General features: G+C 47.0%; 1 protein-coding gene across 1 annotated transcript in view; it reads left to right on the top strand.

The window, feature by feature from the left end:
* The window catches only part of LOC138737294 (piezo-type mechanosensitive ion channel component 2-like), a 150,460-nt gene that overhangs the window by 65,518 nt on the left and 60,110 nt on the right, over positions 1–24,832 (top strand). The window contains exons 32-45 of the mRNA XM_069888047.1: positions 2,174–2,374; positions 4,354–4,558; positions 5,414–5,512; positions 7,069–7,234; positions 9,058–9,301; positions 12,953–13,049; positions 16,393–16,561; positions 19,703–19,792; positions 22,533–22,654; positions 22,745–22,805; positions 22,897–23,078; positions 23,169–23,358; positions 23,452–23,551; positions 24,517–24,611. Coding sequence (XP_069744148.1) covers positions 2,174–2,374; positions 4,354–4,558; positions 5,414–5,512; positions 7,069–7,234; positions 9,058–9,301; positions 12,953–13,049; positions 16,393–16,561; positions 19,703–19,792; positions 22,533–22,654; positions 22,745–22,805; positions 22,897–23,078; positions 23,169–23,358; positions 23,452–23,551; positions 24,517–24,611 — 2,021 coding nt within the window. The remainder of the gene's footprint in view (positions 1–2,173; positions 2,375–4,353; positions 4,559–5,413; positions 5,513–7,068; positions 7,235–9,057; positions 9,302–12,952; positions 13,050–16,392; positions 16,562–19,702; positions 19,793–22,532; positions 22,655–22,744; positions 22,806–22,896; positions 23,079–23,168; positions 23,359–23,451; positions 23,552–24,516; positions 24,612–24,832) is intronic.

The raw sequence follows: 24,832 nt of genomic DNA, 5'->3' as shown, positions 1-24,832 counted from the left end.
GGTTCCCCTTTGCTTCCTATGGATGCTGAGTCTCTCCAGCGCATTTGTGTGCTGTATTTAAATGCCAAGCTTTATTTTATCTGTTGCTTCCTTCCAGATATTGTCTATCCAGCACTATGTATTCCTCCTCCTCATTTTGTTTCCTCTTTCTCTGTGTGGTGGGTTCTGAATTCCCGTCAGCAGATACACTCAAGCTTCAGCAGTCATTGACTTTGAACCTTCTGTATTTACAGTTTCATTGCCTCGGTATATTCCTGTGCCCGTCATGATCCCTTGCACTCTGGATACAATACTTAATCATTTGTATTGTTGGTAGGCTTCGAGCTCTCCACTGGCCACCGTGACAGAGGTGCACCAAAGAAAAGGTACAAGGACTGCCTAAAGAAATCTCTTGGTGCCTGCCACATTGACCACCGCCAGTGGGCTGATAACGCCTCAAACCGTGCATCTTGGCGCCTCACAGTTTGGCGGGCAGCAGCCTCCTTTGAAGAAGACCGCAGAGCCCACCTCACTGACAAAAGGCAAAGGAGGAAAAACCCAACACCCAACCCCAACCAACCAATTTTCCCTTGCAACCGCTGCAATCGTGTCTGCCTGTCCCGCATCGGACTGGTCAGCCACAAACGAGCCTGCAGCTGACGTGGACTTTTTTACCCCCTCCATAAATCTTCGTCCGCGAAGCCAAGCCAAAGAAAGAAAAGGCTTCTTCTGGTATGTGAGGGCACCAAGACCTCTGACTGGAAATCCTGCAAAAGGTCGTGGACACAGCCCAAGTACATCACAGGCAAAACTCTCCCCGTCATTGAGAAAATCTACAGGGAACGCTGCTGTTGGAGGGCAGCAGCAATCATCAAGGATCCACACTGTTCTTGCTGCTGCCATCAGGAAAGAGGTCAAGGTTAAGACTCGCACCACCAGGTTCAGGAACAGCTGCTCCCCCTCCACCATCAGTCTCCTCAACAACAAACCCAATCAGGGACTCATTTAAAGACTCTTAATTGCACATTATTTATGACTAACTATTTATTTTTCTGTATTTGAATTGTTTTCTCTCTTTTGTCCACATCTTTTTTTCTTGAATACAGTTTACACTATGGATAAGTAGAAAATCTCCAAAATGCTGGAGGAACTCACTTGGTCTTATCAGCGTCCATAAAAAGACAAACATTTTGGGCCGGAGCCCATCAAGGAATAAGCAGAATGGGCCAGAAGCAGATCTCAGAATTCAGACCATGTTGGCTGGGGGAGGAATCATTAATATCGACTTCTCTGGCTTTCGTTACCCCCCCCCCCCCACCCACCATTGCCTCCCCCAGCTCTGTCTCTCCCTTTTCCCTGTGCTTTTGCACAGATATGATAAATTCTTACCTTTCCCCTTGTCACATCCAGTTAACCCCTTTTGTTGGTCTGGATTCCTCCCCCAGCTGGCGCCGTCTGAATTCTGAGACGTTCTGAGATTTCTTACTTCTGGCTCATTCTGCTTATTCCATGACAGGCTCCGGCCCAAAACATCGGCCATACGTCTTTGCTTTTTATGGATGCTGAAGGACTGACTGAGCTCCTCCAGCATTTCAGTGGGTTTTTACTACATTCACAGCATCTGCAGACTTTGGTGTTTCACTAAGTAGAAATTCTGTTTGGCCCACAGGAAAAAGGAATCTCAAGTTTGTATTTGATGTCATGGATTAAATCTGCCAATAAGTGTGAACTTGAATTTGAGAGGTTGGGTCTTTTCTCCCTGGATGTAGGAGGCCCTTCTATTATATAAAGTCATGAGGGATTTAGGTAAGGTGTCTTTTCCCCAGGGTAGAAGTCTAACATTAGATGCATAAAGGGTACCTGAGGGGCACCTTTTTCAGAGGGAGGTGAATTTGTGGAACCAGCTGCCCCGAGAAGTGGGGACAATTGTAACATTTAGACAGGTTCATGGATAGGGAAGGTTTAGAGGGATGTAGAGCAAATGCAGACAAATGGGACCGCTTGTTCGGCATGGACAAGTTGGGCTGTAGGGCTGATTTCTGTGCTGTAGAACTCTATCTTCGTGACTCTCATTGATTAAGCATATTGGGAACAGTTTGGCAATCAATGCCTTGTACCAGGAGTGATGTGATGATCGGCAACTGCCAGTAGTCTTTTCCGCTGTCATTAAACATGGTGCATCCTATTTGCTTAGAACCATCTGATCATCTTGGCTTTACTGGTGTTCGAAGTGACTGTATATCGCCATCAACTGCACTACAGGCTCCACAATGGCTTGAAGACCCCTTTGACAGGGACCCTGCTGGACAACATCACCCGCCTGCATTTGGATGATGGGCTGTGGAGCTGCATCAAATATTTTATAAACAACTTCTTCTACAAGTTTGGGTTGGAGGTACAATTCCCCGATACTACTTCAAGCTTTCATTTCTTTATTTGATCTAATATCTCAAGATTTTCAATGTAGATTTCTGTCCTGTCCATGTCCCATCGAAATGTCTTTTAAATGTTATGGTTGTTCCCATCTCCACCACTTCCTCTGGCAGCTTGTTCCTTATACCCTGCACCTTTGTGCGAAAAAAGGAGCCCTTTCACCCCCTTTAAATCATTACCCTCTCACCTTAAATCCATTTTTAGATTCTTGTACCCTGAGAAAAATACTGCCACTTATCCATGGCTCCTTTTTTTTACTTTATAAACCTCTATCAGGTCCTTCCTCAGCTCCAATGTGAAAAGACCCAGCTGGCCTCTCTTTTGATAATACAAGTTCCCCCAGTCCTGATAACATCCTGACTTTTCTCTACACCACTTTCATCTTGGTTGTAGCTGGGTGACCAGGACTGTGCACAATACTCCAAGTGTGGCCTCACTAATGTCTTGCATGTTTGTGACACTACGTCCTTGCTACTGTCCTCAGTGCCGTGACTGATAAAGGCAAACATGTTAAACACCTTCACCACCACTCTCATAGAAATTGTGTACTTGAACCCCAAGGCCTCACTGTTCTCCAACACCCTCCAAAGCCCTGACATTAGTGTGCATGTCCTACCCTGCTTTAACCTACCTTCCCCTTGTCTGAATCACATCCCATCTGCCATTCCTGGGCTTGCATTCCCAGTTCATCTCGAACCTTCTTCACTGTTCACAATGCCATCAATTTTAGGAGCCATCCACAAACTTACTAACATGTTAACTACATTAAACCCCTGGTATCCAGCACCTACGGGGATTGGTAGATGCCGGATAAGTGAATTTTCCGGTTGCTTGAGAAAGCGCACCAATTTTAAACTTCAGTATTTTTTTACCTCTTTATTTTCTGCGATTGTTTTGCCAGTTGCTTGAGGCGGCCGGTTACTTGAATTCTGGATAACAGTGGTTTTACTGTAGATTTAATAAAAAAACACAAAAGTGGACCCAGCCTTTCCAAATCCATGTGAATCCCATCCCTCAGAATGTCCTCCAGTAACTTGGCCATGACTGACATGCTCACCAGCCTGTAATTCCCTGGTACCTGGGTGGGGTCCTTTCCTGGGCAAGAAGCTGAGTTTGGGCACGTTTATTGGGAATGCATTTCCTTCCATTATATTATATAGAAGATGTTTGCAGCGAAGATTAGTCCACGTGGCTGGAACCACGGTTGTATGCAGCCACACTGCTGCCAAATCAGTGTTTTATTTTGTTAGGTTTAGTTTGGATGAGTAGAATAATACTTTATTATTGGAGAGATATTTGCCAATATTTTGGAGTTTCACAAGAGAATCTGCAGATGCTGGGGGGTGTGCGATAAAGAGCGAGCTGGAGAAACACAGGAGGTCATGCAGCGTCCAGAGGAAGTAAAGGGTAGCCAACGTTTCATCAAGTAAAAGAAACAACAGACAGGCACCTGAATGAAAAGGTGGAGGGTGGATGGGCGGGTGGGGGAAGGGGGAGGAGGACCAGGTAAAAGATAACAAGTGATCAGTAGAGAGGGGGCTGAGGGGAGAAGGAAGGGGGGGGGGGTTAGAATGGTTAAATACAATGGGATGAAATGGAGCTTACAAAGGTCATGGTGTGATGAATTGAGCCAATAGGCATGGTACTGTGATGTGGGTGTTGGAGAATTGCTGTATGGATTTAGGATGTGTTATGAAGGACTATGTACAGTTGAAATTGTAGAATCCTTACAAATTATTTACATAGGTATTTGTATAGGCAGTACATAGAAGGATACAGACCTAATGCAGACCAATGGGGCTCATGTAGATGGGCAAAACAGTTGGCCTGGGCATGGTGGACCAAAAGACCCATTTTATGCTTCTTTCATAGTCCAACTCAAATTCATGATGCACAGAATATACATGAAGGAATGCCACGGATGTTCTTTGTATTTGTCAGGTCTGCTTCATGATGGCTGTCAACGTTATTGGGCAGCGAATGGACATGTACTCCGCCGTTCATGGCCTGTGCCTGACTGGCATTCTGTGGCAGCGTCGAAGGAAGGCCATCGCTGAGGTGTGGCCCAAGTATTGCTGCTTCATCGCCTGTGTCACTTCATTCCAGTACTTGCTGTGTGTCGGCATCCCTCCTTCTTTCTGCAAAGGTGAATCTTCAAACGCCCCAAGCAATGTCACTCAGTGACCAGTGCGAGTGTAACCTTCAGGGAGCTAAATGGGAAAGTGATAGTAACTTGTGCCACTCTTCATTCTGATCCTGTTGACGGGGATTTAACTGATGACGGGTGGCTAGTGCAATGCTGTTACAGTGCCAACAACCCGGGTTCAAACCCATCACTGTCTGTAAGGAGTTTGTACTTTCTCTCCATGTCTCCAGGTGCTCCATTTTCCTCCCACCCTCCAAAAATATTCAGGGTTGGTTGATTAATTTGGTGTAATTGGGAGTGTGGGTTTCATGGGCAGAAGGATCTTCTACCATGTTGTATCATCAACATTAAAGGAGAATTTAGGGAACTGGTGCTCTGTTGCATTAGGGATCATCACCTCCTGCTAATGAGTGCGGCAACTGAGATAAAACCCTCGGCACCCACCCATGCTAGCGACCCAGAGGTGTTTCCTGCGTTTGACTGGCCAAGCCCCAAACTGCTGAGCAATTCTTATCATTTTCAAGCTACACGATTTCTGTCAATAACAGCACTCTGTCCTCAAAATGGGGATTGGACTACCACCAACATGCCCCTTTACTAATGCTCCTCGACTCCAAACCCACCTATTCACAGCTCTGCTCAGTCCAGGGAATAAGCCTCATTTCTGGTTTACATCAGGCATTGCCAAACTCCATGAAAAGTTTCTGCTGTCCCATCTTTCATGCATATGGGTTCCCATGTTGGTTCTAACCAGTGGAATGGGAGTTTCTCCCAGTCTAGTATCTCATTGTTCAATGCTTGTTTGTATCAGTAGGCAGGAGTGAGCTCTTCCTTCATCTGCAGTATCCTTTCTAGATTATCCTTGGAGGTCCAGCCTTGGACTGAGTTCCAATCTCATTAAGTGGCTGTATCTGCCGGACTTCATGAGGAGACCCAATCCTCTGTTCCTCGTCTGTGAGTATCCAGCCTTGGCTCCTGTGCAGGGCTTTGAAATTCCAACAAGTCAGCCAAGTCCCAAACTAGATCCAGGACTGAGTTTGAGGAGTTCCATATTTGAGCATAATTAGGACTCAAATCTATACTTTATTATGTGTAAGTGAGGTTAATAGTGGCAATACATTGACTGAATTTTTTTTTTAAATGTTGATACAAGTGGGAGAATTTTGAATGTGGGCCTGGTTATAGGAGTGAGGAGAGATGTTTGAAACTGGGGTGTTGATAACCTCTCAGAGGGAGTGATTCGCCTCTGGAGTCCTCCAACCCAGATGGTTGTGAAGGTGAGACCATTAGAGATATATGAAAATGATGAATTTGAGGGGAGAGAAGCCGACTTGTGCTCCAAATGTATATGCTTGAATGAATATTGAAATTAGGGCACTATCAAATGCAGACAACAGGATGGAGAATCCCAAAATTGCAGGTGTCAGAATCTTGAGCAAGCAATGGACTGTTGGAGGAACTCGGGCGGGGGGGGGGGGTGGGGGGGGAGAAGAGACAGGGAGAGGCGAAGTGGTGATGGGGAAGTGTAGAGGCAGGAGGAGGGAGAGACCCCCTGGGGAGAGAGGGAGAAGAACAGGAGTAGGTAAAAAGATGGAAAGAGATGAGGGTTGCCTCAAATAGGCAGCACAGTTGGTGCGACGCCATAACATCTGGCGCTGTCTGTAAGGAGTTTGTACGCTCTCCCCGTGTCTGCATGGGTTCCCTCTGGGTGCTCCGGTTTCCTCCCACATTCCAAAGTCACTTGAGGATTAGTCGGTTAATTGGTCAGATGGGTTTAATTGGGCGGCGCGGGGTCATGGACCGGAAGGACCTATTACTGTATCTCCAAATTTTTTTAAATTAAAAATTGGAAAAATCATGCTTTCAATTTGAAGGCCGTCCAGGAGGAATATAATGTTTCTTTTTTTTCCTCGAATTTACGTTTGACCCCACCCTGGCGAGACCCAGGAAAGACACAAGGACCTTGGGAATGGCGATCAGAATTGAAATGATTGCTACTGGGAGTTGTTGTTCAGACCCACAGAGAGTAGGTGTTGCCTCCAGTGGCCAGCCAATCAGGATAACTGGAAGGATTGGGAAAGCAGTGCTATCTCTTGGGAATACAGTTGTGAGCATCAAGTCTCCCAAGTCAAAATTTAATTCAGAGATGTGGCAAGTAATGGGCACCATCTGGCCCACTAGCCTGCGCCACCACATTGCATTATACCATGTAACGCTCCTTTAATACGTGGAGATTGCCCTGGTATCTTCCCTCAGAAGGGCAACTTCTGGAACTCACTATATTTAAGGGTGGTGAAGATGGAAGCTGCAGTAGAATAAGAACCACGGGAGGAAACATCTTTCAGGGCGATTGAGATTTTGTAGAGGAGAGGACTGTAGGGTTCACGATCTCTTTCAGTGTGGTTGTGGTCAATGCTGCAGCTCCTGTATAGCAACAGACTTTGCACAACGGACTTCATGTTGTCTGGGCGAGTAGATTGACCAGGGTTCTCTCGCTGCTTCACTCCTAGATGACTTCATGTTGCTGTTGTCTGCATCAAAGCAGTGGCAGGTGTTTGAAGATGAGAACAAAGCAGGCGTGCGATTGATAGCAGGGGAAAATACTGAGATCGGCCGCAGTCTCGACCCCACCACGATCAGTCAGTACGTCCCCGTCGCCAACTTCCTGCACTGCAGGTAAGCCCTTCCTGAAAATCCCAGCTATTCCAGGGACCTCAGAGATTCTGTGGTACCAACTAAGCCAAGGTGTCCAGAGGAAGTTCAGCATCCAGCTCCAAGCTCACTGAGTAGGATGTAAGCTGCTTCACCATGATATAACTCAGTCCCACTGCTGGGCCAGACGTCGTGTGGGGGATGGACAATCTGGGGGTCAGAACCCAGAGAGGGGACAGAAGATCCATGACCGGGCCCAGAATGAGGGGGAGGCACATACGATCTGGATCCAGACTGGGGACCAGACAGGTTGGGGCTGGGGGGGTTGATGATCCAAGACTAGACCCATAAATGGGGGTGGTGGAAGGCTGTATGATGCAGTACTGCACTTGGAGGGGGTGAACAGGGAGGCAGACAATTCGGAACCGAATCTGGAGAGGGTGGGGGGTGCTGTGGAGGATCAAGGACTGTACCCAGAGTGGGGCGGTGGGGAGGTTGGACGATCCATGACCAGATCCATGGTGGGAGGGGGGTTGAGCGATCCAGGTCAGGACCCAGAGTGGGGGAGGGAGGAGGGGGGTGGGCGATCTGGGATTGGACGGTGCGGTGGGGGGGGGGGGGCAGACGATTTGGGACTAGATCCAGACCGGGGACTGGAAGCTGGTCGACACCTGCTGTTTAGCTGACCACTCACACCCTGTACTGCGGTCAGTTCAGGAACATTCCTCTTTCCAATGGACATGAAATGTTCCCCTTCACTCCTGTTAGGAGGTCGCATCCGGTGCTCCCTTTGTGATATTCTCTACATCAGAGAAACAGGTCGCAGACTGGGAGATCACTTCACTGAGCACCTCCTCTCTGTCTGCAACAACAGTGACCTCCCAGTAGCCAACCATTTCAATTCCGAGTCACACTCGCAGACTTGCATGTCAGTCCATGGCTTTGTGTACTATCCCACCCAGTTCAACTGCAGTTTGGAGGAACACCTTATTTTCTGTCTGGGCACTCTCTAGCCAGATGGCATTAACATTGACTTCTCTGCTTTCTAATAAACCTGCTCGCCTTCTCTTTGCCCTCCCCCTTTCCAGCCTTTCCAGTTCTCCCCACCCAGCCATCCCTCTTTGATCGCTGCCGTCCCCTCCCTCCTTTCTCTACCTGTCATCTCCTGCCTTTGCCCCTCCCTCCCCCTTCCCTTCTGCCAGCATTCTCTCATACCTTAATGAAGGATTCAAGTCCAAAACGTTGGTTACGTATTTTTAACTTTGTTACACAAGGACACTGTTTGACCAGCTGAGCTTCTCCAGCATTTTCTGTTCTTGCATTGAAACAGGTGCTTCAGGTGTGAGTCCTTTCCTTGGGAGCCTTTATCTTGATTCACTTCCGCTGTGATTCCATATTTGCACCATTTTCTCAGCAGAGCTTACACATCAGGCATCAAAACCTCATGGGACGTGATGTGTACAGCAACATAGTGAGGCAACAGTTTCTACTTGTCCTCAGATCTCTCAAGTCAGGTTCAATCTTGGCCTCTGCTTCTATCTGTGTGGAGTTTGCATGTTCTTGCAGTGTCTGGTTGAACTGGTTTCCATCTACTTTCACAGGATGTGCTGAGAGTTAAGTGGCCACTGTAAATTACCCCTGGTCTTGGCTGTGAGAATAATTTCCCACCCCCCACCCCCACCCTCCCTTCCATTAAAACTTTCACAACTTCTCGAATGCAAGTGTGCAGTGCTGGAGAAACTCAGCAGGTCACACAGCGTCCATTGGAAGTAAAGGGTAACGGCTGTTTTGGTATCTTGATGGAGTTCAGGCTGATTGTAATTGGTGCAGGTTTGTTTTTCTGTCAGGTCGTACTTGGACATGTTGAAAGTAGTCATTTTCAGCTACTTGTTCTGGTTTGTGCTATGCCTCATCTTCATCACGGGGACGAGTAGGATCAACATCTTCTGCATGGGTTACTTGGTGGCCTGTTTCTACTTCCTGCTGGCTGGCGGACAGCTGCTCTTGAAACCAGTCAAAATCATTGTGAACCACTGGGATTACCTGATTGGCTACACCCTCCTGGTGATCATGACGAAGAATATCTTCTCCGTATGTGCTCTTCACTTCTCCCGATCTCAATGGCTAGCATGGTCCATTCTCAATCCAAAGACTCTCACTGCAAACTTCCATTGGCTGCCTCAGATTAATTCTGCTGCTTCACTGGATTTTGTAGAATAAAATGTTGGATTTGGATAATTGAAGTCTTGTTGGCAACATTTGCAACTATTTCTGAGTCCTCCATGCATCTAATGCATAGAAGTGCCTTGGCATTGCAAGCTGTGTTGTCCTTGCACAGCTGGCTGCCTCTTCTCCCATGCATGGCCTGTGGGTGATATCTAACGGCACCCATATCAACATCAGGATCAATGCCCATCACTGCAAATAGTCTCCAAGACCCATCGGGCCTGTGACTTAGCAGGATGGGTGAGAAGGATATGGGCCATGTGCAGGCAAATGGGACGAGTTCTTGGAATTACTTGGGTTGGCATGGGCTTGGTGGAATGAAGGGCCTGTTTCAATGACCAATGCAGAAGCAACTTTGCTCAGCACAAGTGGCATCTACCTAGATCCATAGAACATCATGGCACAGAAACAGGCCGTTCGCTTATCTTGCTGTGCCAAACTATTATTCTGCCTAGTCCCATTGACTTGTGCCCGGACCACATCTCTCCACACCCCTCCCATCCATGTATCCATTCAAATTCTTCTTGTGTCAAAATCGAGCCTGCATTCAGCTGGCAGTTTATTTCCCACTCTCACCACTCTGTGGGTGAAGAAGTTCCCTTTAAGCATTTCACCTTTCACCCTTAATTCATGACCTCTAGTTCTTATCTCACCCAACCAGAGTGGAAAAGCCTGCTTATTTGTGCTCCATCTATGCCCCATCTACCACCAAGTTCTTTTAGTTTCATATGTAATCCATGAATTTATCCCCCACTTTATGTAATTAATTTGACTTGTCCTGCCTCTATGGAATCCCCAGTGATTATAGAACTGCCTGTTATGTCTAACTCCCTGATTTGTTCCACGCTCCATATTGCCACTAATATTTGCTGCCCTATAAATAACACCCATTCCAGTTTTCTGCCCTTTGCTGTTTGTTAGTTTCACCAAGTTGATTCTAATTCCACATCATGATTTTCCGAGCCAAGATCATTCATCACTGAACCCATTCCTCAGTTATAACAAGACCCACCTCCCCCATTTCTCTGGCTGTCCTTCTCGATGTTGAATGCCCTTGAATATCCAGTCCCCAGTTCCAGTCATCCCATCACCACAATTCTGTAATGGCAGTAAGATGCACCTCTGGGTGCTGATCATTCATCTACCTCATTACAACAGGTCCCAGTTCAGCACCTTTCCACACTACCTACCTTGCTTTCCTGTTTGTCTGTGTAGCACTATTAATCAACCACATTGGACAGAGAGTCATGATTAATAGGTTTAATCACCTTAAGACATCAACACGTCTCACATGTTGCTGGGCCCGGTTCCAAGGCAGGTACTGAGGGAGGAGTTTGGGCTTAACAACCTTTATAGGGATTCCCAGGAGGGAGGAGTATCTGGGGGGAGGCGGGGGAGAGATGGGCCAGCTCATACAATACAGTGGTTGCACCACAGAGAGATCACCTTTCTACCATCCCATCTTGTTTCTCTCCATCCTGCATGCCCCAAAGGCTTCCACTTTCTTGTAAAGTTGATCTGAATCCTCAACTTCACCCCATTCCAAGACATCAGCATCTGACCTGAAGTTGTCCCATTGGCTCAGAAGTCAGAGGGTGGCATGGTTAGTATTAGCGGTTAGCACAACGCTATTACAGCACCAATGACCCAGGTGTGAATCTAGCGCTGTCTGGAAGGAGTTTGGATATTCTCCCCATGACGTGTGTGGGTTTCCTTCGGGTTCTCCGGTTTCCTCCCACCCTCCAAAATGTATGGGGTTGTGGGTTAATTTGGTGTAGTTGGGTGACATGGGTTTGAAGGCTGGAATTGGCTTCTACCATGTTGTAAATAAAATTTAAAACATATTTTTTAAATGACAATTAAAAAATATTCTATTCCCATCCCTTCCCCCCCCCCCATCCCCAGTCCTTCCTCTGGCACCACTTCTCCAGTCACCAATTCATTTGCAATCTTCTCCTATCTCTGTGCTTGAATACAACCTCCCCACCCCCTGCCAACTCCATATGTTCAAAAACTTAGCCATTGTGTGGCCTTTCCCTTGGGTCCTGTGAAGATTCCAGCAACATTGGGGAACCAAGGGTCTCGTCAGAAGAAACCAAAGGAAGCCCCTATTATTCCCTCCACTGGGGTTTGGGAAATCATTGGGATTGATGATCGAAGGTCAGCATCGCAGAGTACCAAGGACGTTGTACTGGGAATAGAGAATGCATTGGTGGTCGTATTCCAACATTCTTTGGGTGGAAGGGAAGCTGGTGGAACCTCTCTGTTCAAAAGAAGATGGAGAGAGACGGAGAAATTGTGATGAGTCCATCATTATAAGGTGTTACACAGCAGAGTATTTGAACAGCAAAGCCAGAGTCAGTCATTGCTTGAAACAATTGACCATAGATCTTCAGGATATAACTGGTGCAGAGGATGAGGGAAACCAGGAAATGTGGTGCCTTTGGACTTTCCAGAAGGAGTTATGTCCTCAGTGAGAGATTAGAGTCTTTTTTAATATATTTTTTTGGATTGAAGCAGTGTACTGTGAAGTGTGCCAATTTGGTGGACGGACAGGTGCCTCTCCGAGTGGCAGGGATTGACCAGTGAGACACCACAGACTTCACTACTCAGACCGCCACACACTCACAACACATCAATTAGTGTGAAGAGAGAATTATGTGTCACATCTCTGCTGCAGCCACTTTTATTCCATATCCACTGTCTGGTCATCGGGCTGTGCTTTGCTCAGAAAACTCTCTCCTCTGTCAGCATTCCAAACAAAAACAATGCCCCCGAAGAGATCTCCTGGACTGCCCATTCCCTCTGGGGAGCTGCAGAGCACTCACCTCCTGAATTGTGTTCAGAGGGGATTCCACTTCACAGTGACATCAGCCGAAGATTGGAAATCCAAGGTTTGTGCCCTTCAATGACATCACATCTTGCGCCTGGAACACTCCGCGAGTTTCCATGTGCCACGGGAGGTCTATCCAGTGAGCCCTCCTGTGGCTCTATTTATTGGGTAAATTCAATTCACAAAGAATATAGGTAAAATACAATCAATTCTGCCTTCCGTGGCCTGAACAAACATTTTAGTTTCCCAGCTCTTTGTTTCAATCTGTAAACATGAGAAGATGGTTGTTTAAACTCGCTGTTCCTCTCACCCACCAGCCCTCCTCTACACACTGGGGATCTGTATCCTGAACTTTGACTTACCAGGCTCTGTGCTCCTCTCAGTTCACGCGTTTAACAATACATGCATGCCTCATCAGCAAAGCATGGCTGATGAAGAATCTATAGAAAATATGCACGCATTCAGAGGAAGTACTTTCCAAAGTGCCTGCGCTTCACAGGGGGATGAGCTTAAGCAGGTGTTTGCAGATGCATGGCATGCCCAGCAGACAAGCAGCCTTGATGATCACTCTGTAATCAGAGAGGGGGAGGGGGAGAAAGGGAAATAAATATCAGCGAGACAGTCAGTCTCGCAGCACCCAGTTTGATGACAAATTAACTTGTGCTGTGGTTGCTCCCTGACAGATTGGCTCCTGTGTCTACTTGAAGAACTTGCTTGAGAGGAACTGTTGGGTGGTGCAGACATTTGGAATGGCATGTACAATCAAGGATTATGATCTGCGTGAGTAGATGACAGTTTGTTTCACTGCATTTGGGGACCGGACGAGGGGTTTCCTGCTTAGGAGCTCTCCACCATGTTGGCGCTCTTGTGTTGCTTGCCAACACCCAGAGCCAAATGGGCAGAATTATCCTCTAAACATAGGGAAACCCAGAGCCACCTGTCGGGGTCATGGAGCAGTACAGCACAGGAAAAGGCCCTTCAGCCCATGTGCCTGTGCTGAACGTGATGCCTAATTCCAGCTAAACCTTTACTGATTGCACACAATCCACACCCTCTATTCCCTGCATGTTCGAGTGTCTACCTTTTAAACACTACTCTTGTCTCTGCTTCCACCATGACTCCTGGCAGGTATTTGAGGCACCCATCACTCTCTGTGCAAAATAATTTCCCTGCACATTTTCATTAAACTACCCCCCCCCCACCTTAAATGCATGTCTTGAGTAAAGAATTCTGACTTCCTACCCCATCAGTGCCTCTCACAAGTTGATAAGATGACACATCTCCCCTCAGCCTCCAGTACTGGACAGATGCATGGTAGATTCACCATAAATGCAAATAAATGGGAGCTTATCCACTTTGGTGGCAATGACAAGAAGGCGGATTATTGTCTGGATAGTGACAAATTAGGAAGAGGGGAGGCACAGCGATACCTGGGCATCAGTGAAGGGTGCAAGCGGTGAAGAAAGCAAATGGAATCCTGGCCTTTATGGCAAGAGATTTTGAAAACAGGAGTAGGGAGGTCTGTCTGCAGTCACATAGGGCCTTGGTGGGGGTCACACCTTGAATATTGTATGCATTTTTGGTCTCCTAAACTCAGGAAGGATATTCCTGCTATTGAGGGGTTACAGCAAAGGGGCGGCAGTATTGACGTAGGAAGAAGACTGGATAGACCAGGATTATAGTTGCAGGAATTTAGAAGAATGACAGGGGATATTAAATTCTGATGGGACTAGATACGTTAGATGCAGGAAGAATGTTCCCAATATTGGGGAAGTCTAGAACAAGGGGTCACAGTAAAAGGAGAAGCCCTTTGAGATGAGGGAGTTGTGAGCGTGCACCTCTCAACCACAAAATGTTGTTGAGGATGGTTAATTGGATATATTCAAAAAGGAGTTATGGCCAAAGGGATCAAGGGGTGTGATGGGAAAGCAGGAATAGGATTCTATCACCTGATCAGCTGCGATGTACTGAATGTGGAGTGTCGCGAAATCGGGGAATCTCTTTGCAGAATAACTCAGGCTTTGCTTCAAGAGCTTTATTTCATGATATCATGGAGAGACCATCCTGATCTACACCAGGATCGAACTCTAACTCCAGAAAGCAGATAGTACATTTTTATACAAATAAGTAAGGAAGCAATTCTTATCATTCTCTGAACATAGAGCACATTCTGAGCTATACTATGTCAGGGGCACAGTTTTGCAAACTAGTCAAAACTGGCTGGTTCCTTAATTTTACAGAAAAAGGGGGAAAAAAAGCTTTCAGTTAACCAAAGAAGCAGATTTGCAACATTTTTAAGTAGAATAAGATCAGTTTTCTTCTATATGAAGCAGGCTGAAGGGCTTGAATGACTTGTGTGGGAACAGAAACAAGTTCGGTAAGTTTGGACATAGGCTGAACACAGGAAGGATCTTTATTAAAACACACGTACGGGGGAATAACACACATTAGTGCTCCCAATCACAAAGCGCAGTATAATCAATCACATCGGACTTAACACTACCGATACTAGCAACTGCTTACACTCTCACAAGCACAGTACAACCCACATCGGATTTAACACTACTGGTGCCTTTCTCTTTCCACTCACATACCACTCTTAGTCAATCCCAAGGAATTGTTTAAGGTGGTATGTGGGTGAAAGACAAAGTTTGAAAACCACTGTTTTAACCGTCCATGATTGACTCGTTATGTGCATGGTTTCATAACTCCAAAGGAAATGGGCCAATGGCAATTTTTCTCAAACAAAATATTTCAGTAACAATTGAGTCTTGAGCAATGATTCTCAACCTTCTCTTCCCACTCCCATACCTCCTTAAGAAATCCCTTAGGGATTACTTAAAGTGGTATGTGATTGGAAAGAGAAAGGTTGAGAACCATTGGTTTATACAGACATAACAGCCAAGCTACCTGAAGTTCCTTGACTAACGAGAGCACAGCTCCGATGCTATCTGCAATACTCCTCCAGTGTTGTCTACAGTTCACAGCCTGAATTGGACCAAGGTTCATCTCAGGACTGAAGAGCAAAAGAGGAAGATCTACTCTATGCAGTAGACTTCATAGTACAGGAAGCTGGAGGGTTTGGCCCAGGTAATCATTAGGTGATTAAAGGGGCCAATAGTCAGGTGTGCACTGATGGTTGGGCAGAGTTCAACCTTGATTGGCTGGTGATGAGACTTCTGACTGGGTACTCGCCAGTAGGGACACGTGACAGACGAGATTCTCCACACTATAATGGCCTTCTCCTGCTCCTATATTTTACAATTGCATGAAATGCGATGACTTCTATATTCTACCTCCCCCAACCCCCACCCAAAGAAAATTACAAAATAGAACACAGATCTACCAGATCTAGGGAGTAAGAACTAGCTGTTATGTGGCATTCAGTAGCCTGGGTGTAGTCCTGGGCTTGAGGGGAGGTGTTAGAGGCAATGAGGCTTATGGCAAAGTCGATCCTTGGATGCATTAGATTACCCTGTGAAGATGTACAACTGTGACAAAGGAAACATGACATTGTCATTAAATCTAACTTGTTGAAACTAAGGTCCTGTCCATTTCAGTTCCCATGAAGATTTCTCTGAATGGGCTGATGGCGTTTTCTGCTTCTTGTTTTGTTCTGAAATGGCTCCCACTGTCTCTGTCCACTCTTGGTCAGTGGCCAATGAACGATGATAATGTCAGGGCATGAGATGGCTTCCAACTTCTGAATACCTGGCTCCTCACCTCTGCCATTGGTTGGTCTATGTGGGCCATGTTCGTGGGGGTTCCATCATCTTGTCCCACCTGGATGTAGTACAGGCGGTCCGTTATGCAAATGGAAGATTCCTGACCGATCACCCAATAATTTTACAAACAAACTTGTTCAAAAGCATTTCTTCCCAAAGGTTCCGTGAGCTTTCTCATTGGGGGTTGAAGAGTAGTCCAGGAGATCCCAGCTTTAAGTTCCTGCAGCCTCCCAGACATTTCTTGAGGGTGAGCAAGTCTGATGCTCCAGGCAGAATGGAAAGTCCCTGTGAAGTGAAGTGGAGTGGAGAACGTGGGCAGAACAACACAGAGAGCGGGCCAACCCTGAGGGGCTCGCGCTCAGATTCCCATGGTGTTTCACTCTTGCCTCTATTTGCAGCAAACACAGACAACCTGCACGAAACCTGTGAGGTTCCCAGCAAGCAGGCAGGCATCATCTGGGATAGTGTCTGCCTCCTCTTCCTGCTGGCCCAGAGGAGAGTCTTTCTCAGTTACTATTTCCTACATGTGGTCGCAGATCTGAAGGCTTCAAAACTCTTGGCAGCAAGGTAAGGATGATTCCTGCTTGCTGAAATCAGTTTGGCTCTGGGGTCTGGAACCCTGGAAACTCACGCCCTGAAAAATATTACCTCAACTGTACCGTTAAACCTCATTGGTTCGAGGGTCCAACGTCTAGTTTCCTTTCAGCATGGTGTTGGCTCATTCTAGTCAAGGTCATCACTGATACTCTACAATGAATGAGTGCCCACACAGGTGAACCCCCAAGGCTGGTTTGCTCAGACCCCCACCCCCCCCGACACTTGCACAGGGTGGGGGGGGGGCGCGAAAGGTTCTTCAAATCACTCAAGAGTTCATTTAGTGGAAAGTCCACATCTCTGGTTCTGCAGTGGTCATTCAGTAAAGTGTATTTATGTGCTCAAATTCATGTTTGGGCTTGTGGCTTTTAACAAGAGTCCACCAGTGATAACAGGAGCATGACTGATTAGACAAAAGTGAACTCGATCAGGCATTTATTGGAATCACTCTTCCAAAAAAATACGAACAGTACAGATAGCTCCCCACAAAGCTGCCAACACAACTTTCTGTTTCACTTTTTGTAAATTCCTGCATTTGTCGGTCTCTACGCTTTGTCACTCACCAGCTCGCTCTTCCCATTCATTCACTGACCAGATGGCTGACTTACACCCTACCCCATGGTCACCCTTTCAGAGCCAGCCCCCCTCCCCCCTCCCTGCAGCAGCTTAACAAGCTTCCTGGCTCTGACGAGAGGCCACTGACCTGAAACGTGGACTCCGCTTCTCTTCCCACAGATGCAGTCCTGCCTGTTGTGTCTTCCTAATGCAGGGGTGTCAAACTCAAATTCACGGAGGGCCAAAATTAAAAACTTGGACTAAGTCGAGGGCCGAACTAAATATTTATTGAAAATTTTCAACAACATCTGCATGTTTTCTCTTCTTTCAACATATGTAATGTTAAACTTTTTCTTATTAAAATAAATGTTTAATAATAGTTTTGAATGAACTCTTTCCAGAAGCATTAACAAATGAGAAATAAAATATTCAATAAATAATATTTCTCTATAGAGGATTTATCAAATGTTGCTAGTGTGCTGTCGAATAGTAAAATCTGAGGGCTATTGAGAATTTGGGAAAATAACATGATTCCTGAAACAATCAAATGGGTGACTGATTGTGGGCATGAACTCTAGCAGGGTTATTTGCCATGCCCTTTTTCCATTGGTACAGATATCCTTTGATTTACACACTTTTCAAGTTTTATGCCTAATGAGCTTGTATCCAGGTGCAGGACCATTTTTAACCAGGAATATATTTATCACTGTGACATGAAACTATTGGAAGATCGTTTTATCCTGAGATTAAAGTTCATAATACTTACTCAGGCCTGTGTGCGGGAGGGCGGGGTTTGCGGGTGATCGGGTTGGACAACAACAGTGCGGGGCATCGACTCTCGCTGCAGGGCGGCATCTCGGCGGATCAGCGGCCCCGTCACCATGAGTTGCGGGTCGGCCTGCAGCAGGGAGGGGGAGTGGGCAACAGTCCTGGCAAGGTCAGGCCCCCCCTGAGTTTCTCCCGGATCCCCCTTTGACCTGCTGAGTTTCTCCCGGATCCCCCTTTGACCTGCTGAGTTTCTCCCGGACCCCCCTTGACCTGCTGAGTTTCTCCCGGACCTCCCTTGACCTGCTAAGTTTCTCCCGGACCCCCCTTGACCTGCTGAGTTTCTCCCGGACCTCCCTTGACCTGCTGAGTTTCTCCCGGATCCCCCTTTGACCTGCTGAGTTTCTTCCGGACCCCCCTTGACCTGCTGAGTTTCTCCCGGACCTCCCTTGACCTGCTAAGTTTCTCTCGGACCCCCCTTGACCTGCTGAGTTTCTCCCGGACCCCTCCCCCTTTGACCTGCTGTGTTTCTCCCGGATCCCCCTTTTCTTTCTGTGCCGGTGTCCCAGGACCTTTCCAGGGCAGTCTCCGCGCTCAGGACCACGCTGGGATCCTGGTCAGCGGTGGAGGAGCAGGTGAGCGCGGCTAATCCCGATCCAGCCCACGCCACTGCCGAGATTGGCGGGGGGTTCCACCCTACTTGCCCGACCAGCCTTGCTCTCCACGTGTACTCCGGGCACCCGCCGCTGGTCCAGTGGGAAGGCGCAGGGCAGCTGGCGGCTGGCGCCCCCATCGCTCGGCGGGGAGCCCCAATCTTCCTTCCGGCGTCCCGACTCCATCTGCAGCTCCAAGAAACGCTGTGCCACTGGGGTTCCGGGTGCTGGGAAGCGGCCTTGGCTTCCCCTGACACCGGCCAGACCGCCCTGCGGTGGGGGGGTGGGCGGGGGGACACAACAGTGTGTATATAAAACCACCCACCACTACTTTTCAAGGACCAGGATTTTTTTCTCTCTCTCTCATCCTGGGACATAGCGGTTACTGTGCATGCGCTATACTGGCGCAGCGGCCAGCGGGCCACCTCTAATACATTTTTGATATGATCTTGCGGGCCAAATATAATTATATCGCGGGCCAAATTTGGCCCGCAGGCCAGAGTTTGACATGTGTGTCCTAATGTTTTCTGTGCTTTGTCTTAGATATCCAGCATCTGCACTTTATTTCTCCACTGGGTGGCGCAGCTAGTGTAGCAATTAGCACAACATGATGACAGCTCCAGCAACCTGGGTTTGAATTCGCTGCTGACTATAAGAAATTTGTATGTTCCCCACATGATCTGGGTGGGTTTCCTTCAGGTGCTCTGGTTTCTTCCCAAAAACATAGGAGTTTGGTAGGTTAATTGGCCAGCATTGGTTTCAATGGCCAGAATCGGCTCCAATCGTGTGGTTTATGAGTAAAATAAAATAAAATAAAAAAGGAGGAAAAACCCAACACCCAACCCCAACCAACCAATTTTCCCCTGCAACCGTGTCTGCCTGTCCTGCAGCTGACGTGGACATTACCCTTCCATAAATCTTCGTCCGCAAAGCCAAGCCAAAGAAAGATATGATTTAACATATATTTTCCTTCAACGGAGAATGGGCAATGTTATTTCCCAGCCGGTGAAAATTTCATGCTTTACCCACGAGCATGCAGTACTGGGAGTCCATCAATCGGTGTATAAATTTGAAGTGTTACAAGAGATGATGTGCCAAGGAAGCCAAGTATTACATGAATGTCACTCTTTTGTTTGCACAGAGGAGCTGAACTGTTCGAGGCAAAAATTAAAAAACGAGTCTCGTTGAGATTGGAGAAAGAAAACCTGTCCATGGTGAAGCTGAAGAGACAGTAAGTTTAATTTGGGGGCTGTAGGAAGGGTGGGTGATGGGAGTTTTACCACATAATACTCCACCTTTCGTTCCCTACATAAATTCACTGAACGTCCTATCTGTTCTCACCATTGCTGAACCAAGCAAGTAGAGTCCATGCCAGCAATCTGGATCAGAAGAAGGGTGGCATGGTCAGCATAATGCTATTACAGCACCAGCGACCAGGGTTCGAATCCACTCCTGTCTGTAATTAGTTTGTACGTTCACCCCGTGATTTCCTCCAGGGCTCTGATTTCATCAAAAACGTGTGGGGTTAGAAGGTTAATTGATCACATGGATGTAATTGGGTGGAATGAGCTCATGGGCCTGAAAGTCCCATTACCGGGATGTATCTCTCTGAACTATTTTTTTCTGGTTACTGTCCAGAACCCCAAGTCTTCCTAAAGGCAGAGATATTGCAATGGCTTCCTTCAGAGCCATTGCAATATCTCCAGAAGAGACCTTGTCTGCAGCTGGTTGTTGCAATTGGAGCCGGCAGAGCAACACGCGTCATTCCTCTCCTCTCCTCTCCAGATTCCTATGGTTGCCCAGATCATGCGACTCTACTCTATACCCTTCCCTAGGACCTTGACAATGGTATGTGCTCTCAAAAATCTCTTTGCACACAGGGCAAACATCTGCACCTATAGGTCATGCAAATACCTGCCCCATCCACTGCCAGACATCACCACCATTCCATGCAGAGTACCACCATCTCTTCCCCCCCCCTCCCCCAATCCCCATCTCCAGATTTTGCCCTCAGACAGCAACATTTCAAATTCATTGTTAGTTTCACACCCTTGGGTCATTTTACAGTAAAACTCAAATAATCTGACAGACTTTGATGCAGGATTGGTCAATTTTACAGACTTATGAATGTTATAGTCTTTTGAATAGTCTTTTCTTATCACTTTTAAATGTACAGAGTTCAGTAATGTAATAGGTTTTCTATTGAGATGCACAATGAGATTGAAAGAGGCATTGTCATCGAGGCCGAGTGTTTGAGAGGGAAACAGGACCTGTTGAAAGGAGTGGGTAAACTGGGGTGCATGTCTGAGAGGATGTTCAGGAAGTGGGGCGCCGATGTGTTGGAGGGAATGGGGCACCACTACATTGAGGGCAGTGAATCCCAACCTTTTTCTTTCTACTCACGTACCACTTTAAGTAATCCCTAAGCCATCGGAACTCTGTGATTAGTAAGGGATTGCTTAAGGTGGTATGTGAGTGAGAAGGGAAGGTTGAGAATCACTGCTTCTAGACCCAATTGTTACTGAAATATTCTGCTTAAGATAAATTGTCATTGGCCCATTTCCTTCAGAGTTGTGAAACCGTAAACATAACGAGTCAATGAAGTACAATTAAAACAGTGGTTTTCAATCCCACCTTAAGTAATCCCTTACTAAACACAGAGCACCAATGGCATAGTGATTACTTAATGTGGAATGTGAGTGGAAAGAAAAAGATTGAGAACCACTGTTGTCAGGAGTGTGGGGATTGAGGCACTGGTGTGTTGGAGGGAACATTGCAAATGTGGGAAGTAAAGGGTAACCAATGTTTCAGGCCTGGACCATTCCTGATAAAGGGCTCAGGCCTGAAACATTGGTTACCATTTACTTCCTATGGATGCTGCATGACCGGCTGAATTTCTCCAGGGTGTTTGCATACTGCAGGTAGGATCTTGTTGTGTTGGAAGCAGAGTGGGGAATGGAGTACTGATGTGTTGGAGTAGTGGTTCTCGACCTTTTTCTTTCCACCCACATATCACCTTAAGCAATCCCTTACTAATCACAGAGCACTGATGGCATAGAGAATACTTAGTGGTATGTGAGTGGAAAGAAAAAGGTTGAGAACCACTGGGTTAGAGAGAATATGAGAAGTGAGGTCCTGGTGTGTTGGAGGGAATGTGGGAAGTGGGGCCCTGGTGTGTTGGAGGGAACGTGGGAAGTGGGGCCCTGGTCTGTTGGAGGGAACTTGAGAAGTGGGGCCCTGGTGTGTTGGAGGGAACATGGGAAGTGGGGCCCTGGTGTGTTGGAGGGAACGTGGGAAGTGGGGCCCTGGTGTGTTGGAGGGAACGTGGGAAGTGGGGCCCTGGTGTGTTGGAGGGAACGTGGGAAGTGGGGCCCTGGTGTGTTGGAGGGAACGTGGGAAGTGGGGCCCTGGTGTGTTGGAGGGAACGCGGGAAGTGGGGCCCTGGTGTGTTGGGGAGAGTGCAGGTATCTGCACCCAAGTTTTCCAACTGATCAAAGATGCAAGTATCAAGGTTGATACTGTACTTCAAACAAACATCTCTCATTAAAGGCATAGAAGACCCAACTGACTGCCAACAATGTGTCAGAAAGTCAAAAGACCACATAGTTCTTAAAGGTATCTGTACATACACATTGCAGGTGAAGTGAGATAAGAAAACATTTGTAAACCAAACTCAATGTGGATCAGTCTGACCATCAGCTTGCAACTCTGTTGTAAATTGAATCTGATTCCATGTATAATAATTTCCCTGTGTCAAAGTGCTGCTTCTCCCTCCATTTTTGATTGGATGTGAGGCAGCTGCAATGAAATGGGCGAAGGTGTCCTGTATGTACAGGAGCTTGTGTTGGATGAGTCTCAGGTGATGGGAGATTTGGGGGTCTCCAGTCTGTAAGAGGAGGTGGACCTTTATCTTTCTTTCCCTTATGTTATTTTCTCTGTTCCCACACCTCCTCCCCATCCCTCGTCATCAGGATGGAAAGGATCAAGGCTAAACAGGAGAAGTACAAGCAGTCAAAAAAACAAGTAGCAAAATCTGTCAAGCACTCGGGCACCAATAGCAATGAGAAGCCAGCAGGTCAAGAATCATGTTCAGGTGAGTCCTGCCCCGAGCAGTGAAAGGGAGCTGTAAACTTCGTCCACATTTGTAGACGTCATCCTGTAATGTGGGAACTACTCTGCTCAGTTATGAAGACCAAGTTTTTCCCTGATCTCTGTGATGTTCCTCACTCACCTGTTACCCTGGAGTGTGTCTTGACAGGCACTAATGTACAGCAGAACCCCTCCACAGACCTGACCAATGAGTCTATCTCGGTGTTTGGTGTGGCATGTACCCAGGTCTGCTCACCTGCGAGAAGACCCCTGCACTGCCATACACCCAAAGTACAGTCAAGAGGAATTGAGTAAATCTACAGACGCTGGGCCTGAGTGCTATACAGAAACGTCCTGGAGAAACTCAGCAGGTCATGCAGCATCCACAGGACCTGGACCATTCCTGATCAAAGGCTCTGGCTCAAAACGTTGGTTACCTTTACTTCATAAGAATGCTGCATGACCTGCTGAGTTTCTCCAGGGTGTTTGTGTACTTCAGGCGGTATCTTGATTCACAGGTACAACCTTGTACGGTGCTGCTCTGGGGGAATGTTCCTGGACCCAACACACAAATGGCATCATGAAGAAAGTACGTCAGCACCTCTACCTCCTCAGGAGTTTGCAGAAGTTTGGTATGACATTGAATATCTTGACAGACTTCTACAGATGTGTAGTGGAAGGTGTGCTAACCAGTTGCATCATGGCCAGGTAAGGGGGTACCAATACCTCTGAGCAGAAAGCTCTGAAAAAGGTAGTGAATGCAGCTCAATTATCACAGGCAAAATTATCCCCACCATAAAGAAAATCTACATGGAATGCCACCGCTGGAGAGCAGCAGCAATTATCAAGGGTCCACCTCACCCAAGACTCGCTCTGTTCTCACGCTGCCATCAGGAAAGAGGTACAAGTGCCACAAGACTCGCACCACCAGGTTCAGGAACAGTTTCCACCTCCCCACCATCAGACTCCTAAGTAGCAATCAGAGACTTTTTTATGGAATCTGGGTGGTGAAGCTGATGTCATTGTGCCATTGGGTACGGGGACAGAGGAGGGTTAGGGTCTTTGCTCCAACAGCAATGAGAGAATTTGTTTCCCAGTCAGGACAATGTGCACCCTTGTGGGTAAAATGACTGGGTGTTCCCATGTTTTGGCACCCTCTTCACACCCCCCCTCCATCAATTCTCTTCTACCCTCCCACCTGTATCCACCTATTTATTACCCGTTAGCTTGTGGTTTCCTCCCCCTCCCACCCCAGCTCCTCACCTCTACCATTTTATTCGGGCACCTGTCTGTTTTTGCTTCTCTCTGATGAAGTGCCCAGGCCCAAAAAGTTGGATGCCCTTTACTTCCTACGGATGTTGCATGAACTGCTGAGTTTCTCTGACAACCTTCTTGTACTGCACTCGACCGCAGCATCTTGTTCATTTTCCATGTCCCTGCCGCCTTGCTCTTCTATCTTTTTCCAGAGCGTAAGGAGTCAAATTCACAACTCACACTTCACATCCCAGCCCATGCTGTGGGAGATCAGCCTGCAGGACCCATACACTCCTTTTTTTGTTTTTTAATATCTTTATATACGTTTTTTTTTTAAAGTTTTCTTTACAGAAAAAACAAACCAATATCCCCACCCCCTCTCCTCCCTTCACAGTACAAATCCACACACCGTCAGGGCTCACATTTATGTTGATCATCAAAAATTCAATATGGGGACATCACGCATTTAAACTATAGCAGCATCTATTATTGTCCTTTTTATTATTGTATTTATAATTAAAATTGGGCCCCTATGTGATCCCAATACGGCTCCCATATCTTGATTAAAAATGTCATATCTGTTCTTTAAGTTGTATGTAATTTTTTCCTTAGGTTTGCAACTATTTATCTCAGCAGTCCATTGTGCTCGATGTCGAAGGGAGTCAGATTTCCAAGTACCATAAATATTCGTGTATAATGGATTTTGTGTAAAGTGCGACCCCACCCCACCCCCATTTTTGAGGGGGAAAAAGGGGGAAAAAATTACCCCTGTGTATAATACGACCCCCTCACCCGCCCGATTGACCCCAGTGTCTCTCTCCCCCCCCCCCCCCGAGTTGCACTGGCGTCTCTCCCCCCTCGCCCCCCCAAGTCGGTTGGCCGTCAATGTAGGCAGCTGCTGATAATCTTACTTATCGTTTAAAAATCA

The sequence above is a fragment of the Narcine bancroftii genome, chromosome 6 (assembly GCF_036971445.1).
Source record: "Narcine bancroftii isolate sNarBan1 chromosome 6, sNarBan1.hap1, whole genome shotgun sequence".
Classification (NCBI taxonomy): domain Eukaryota; kingdom Metazoa; phylum Chordata; class Chondrichthyes; order Torpediniformes; family Narcinidae; genus Narcine; species Narcine bancroftii.
The sequence above is the reverse complement of the archived record's forward strand: the minus strand, read 5'-3'. Positions and strand labels throughout refer to the sequence as shown.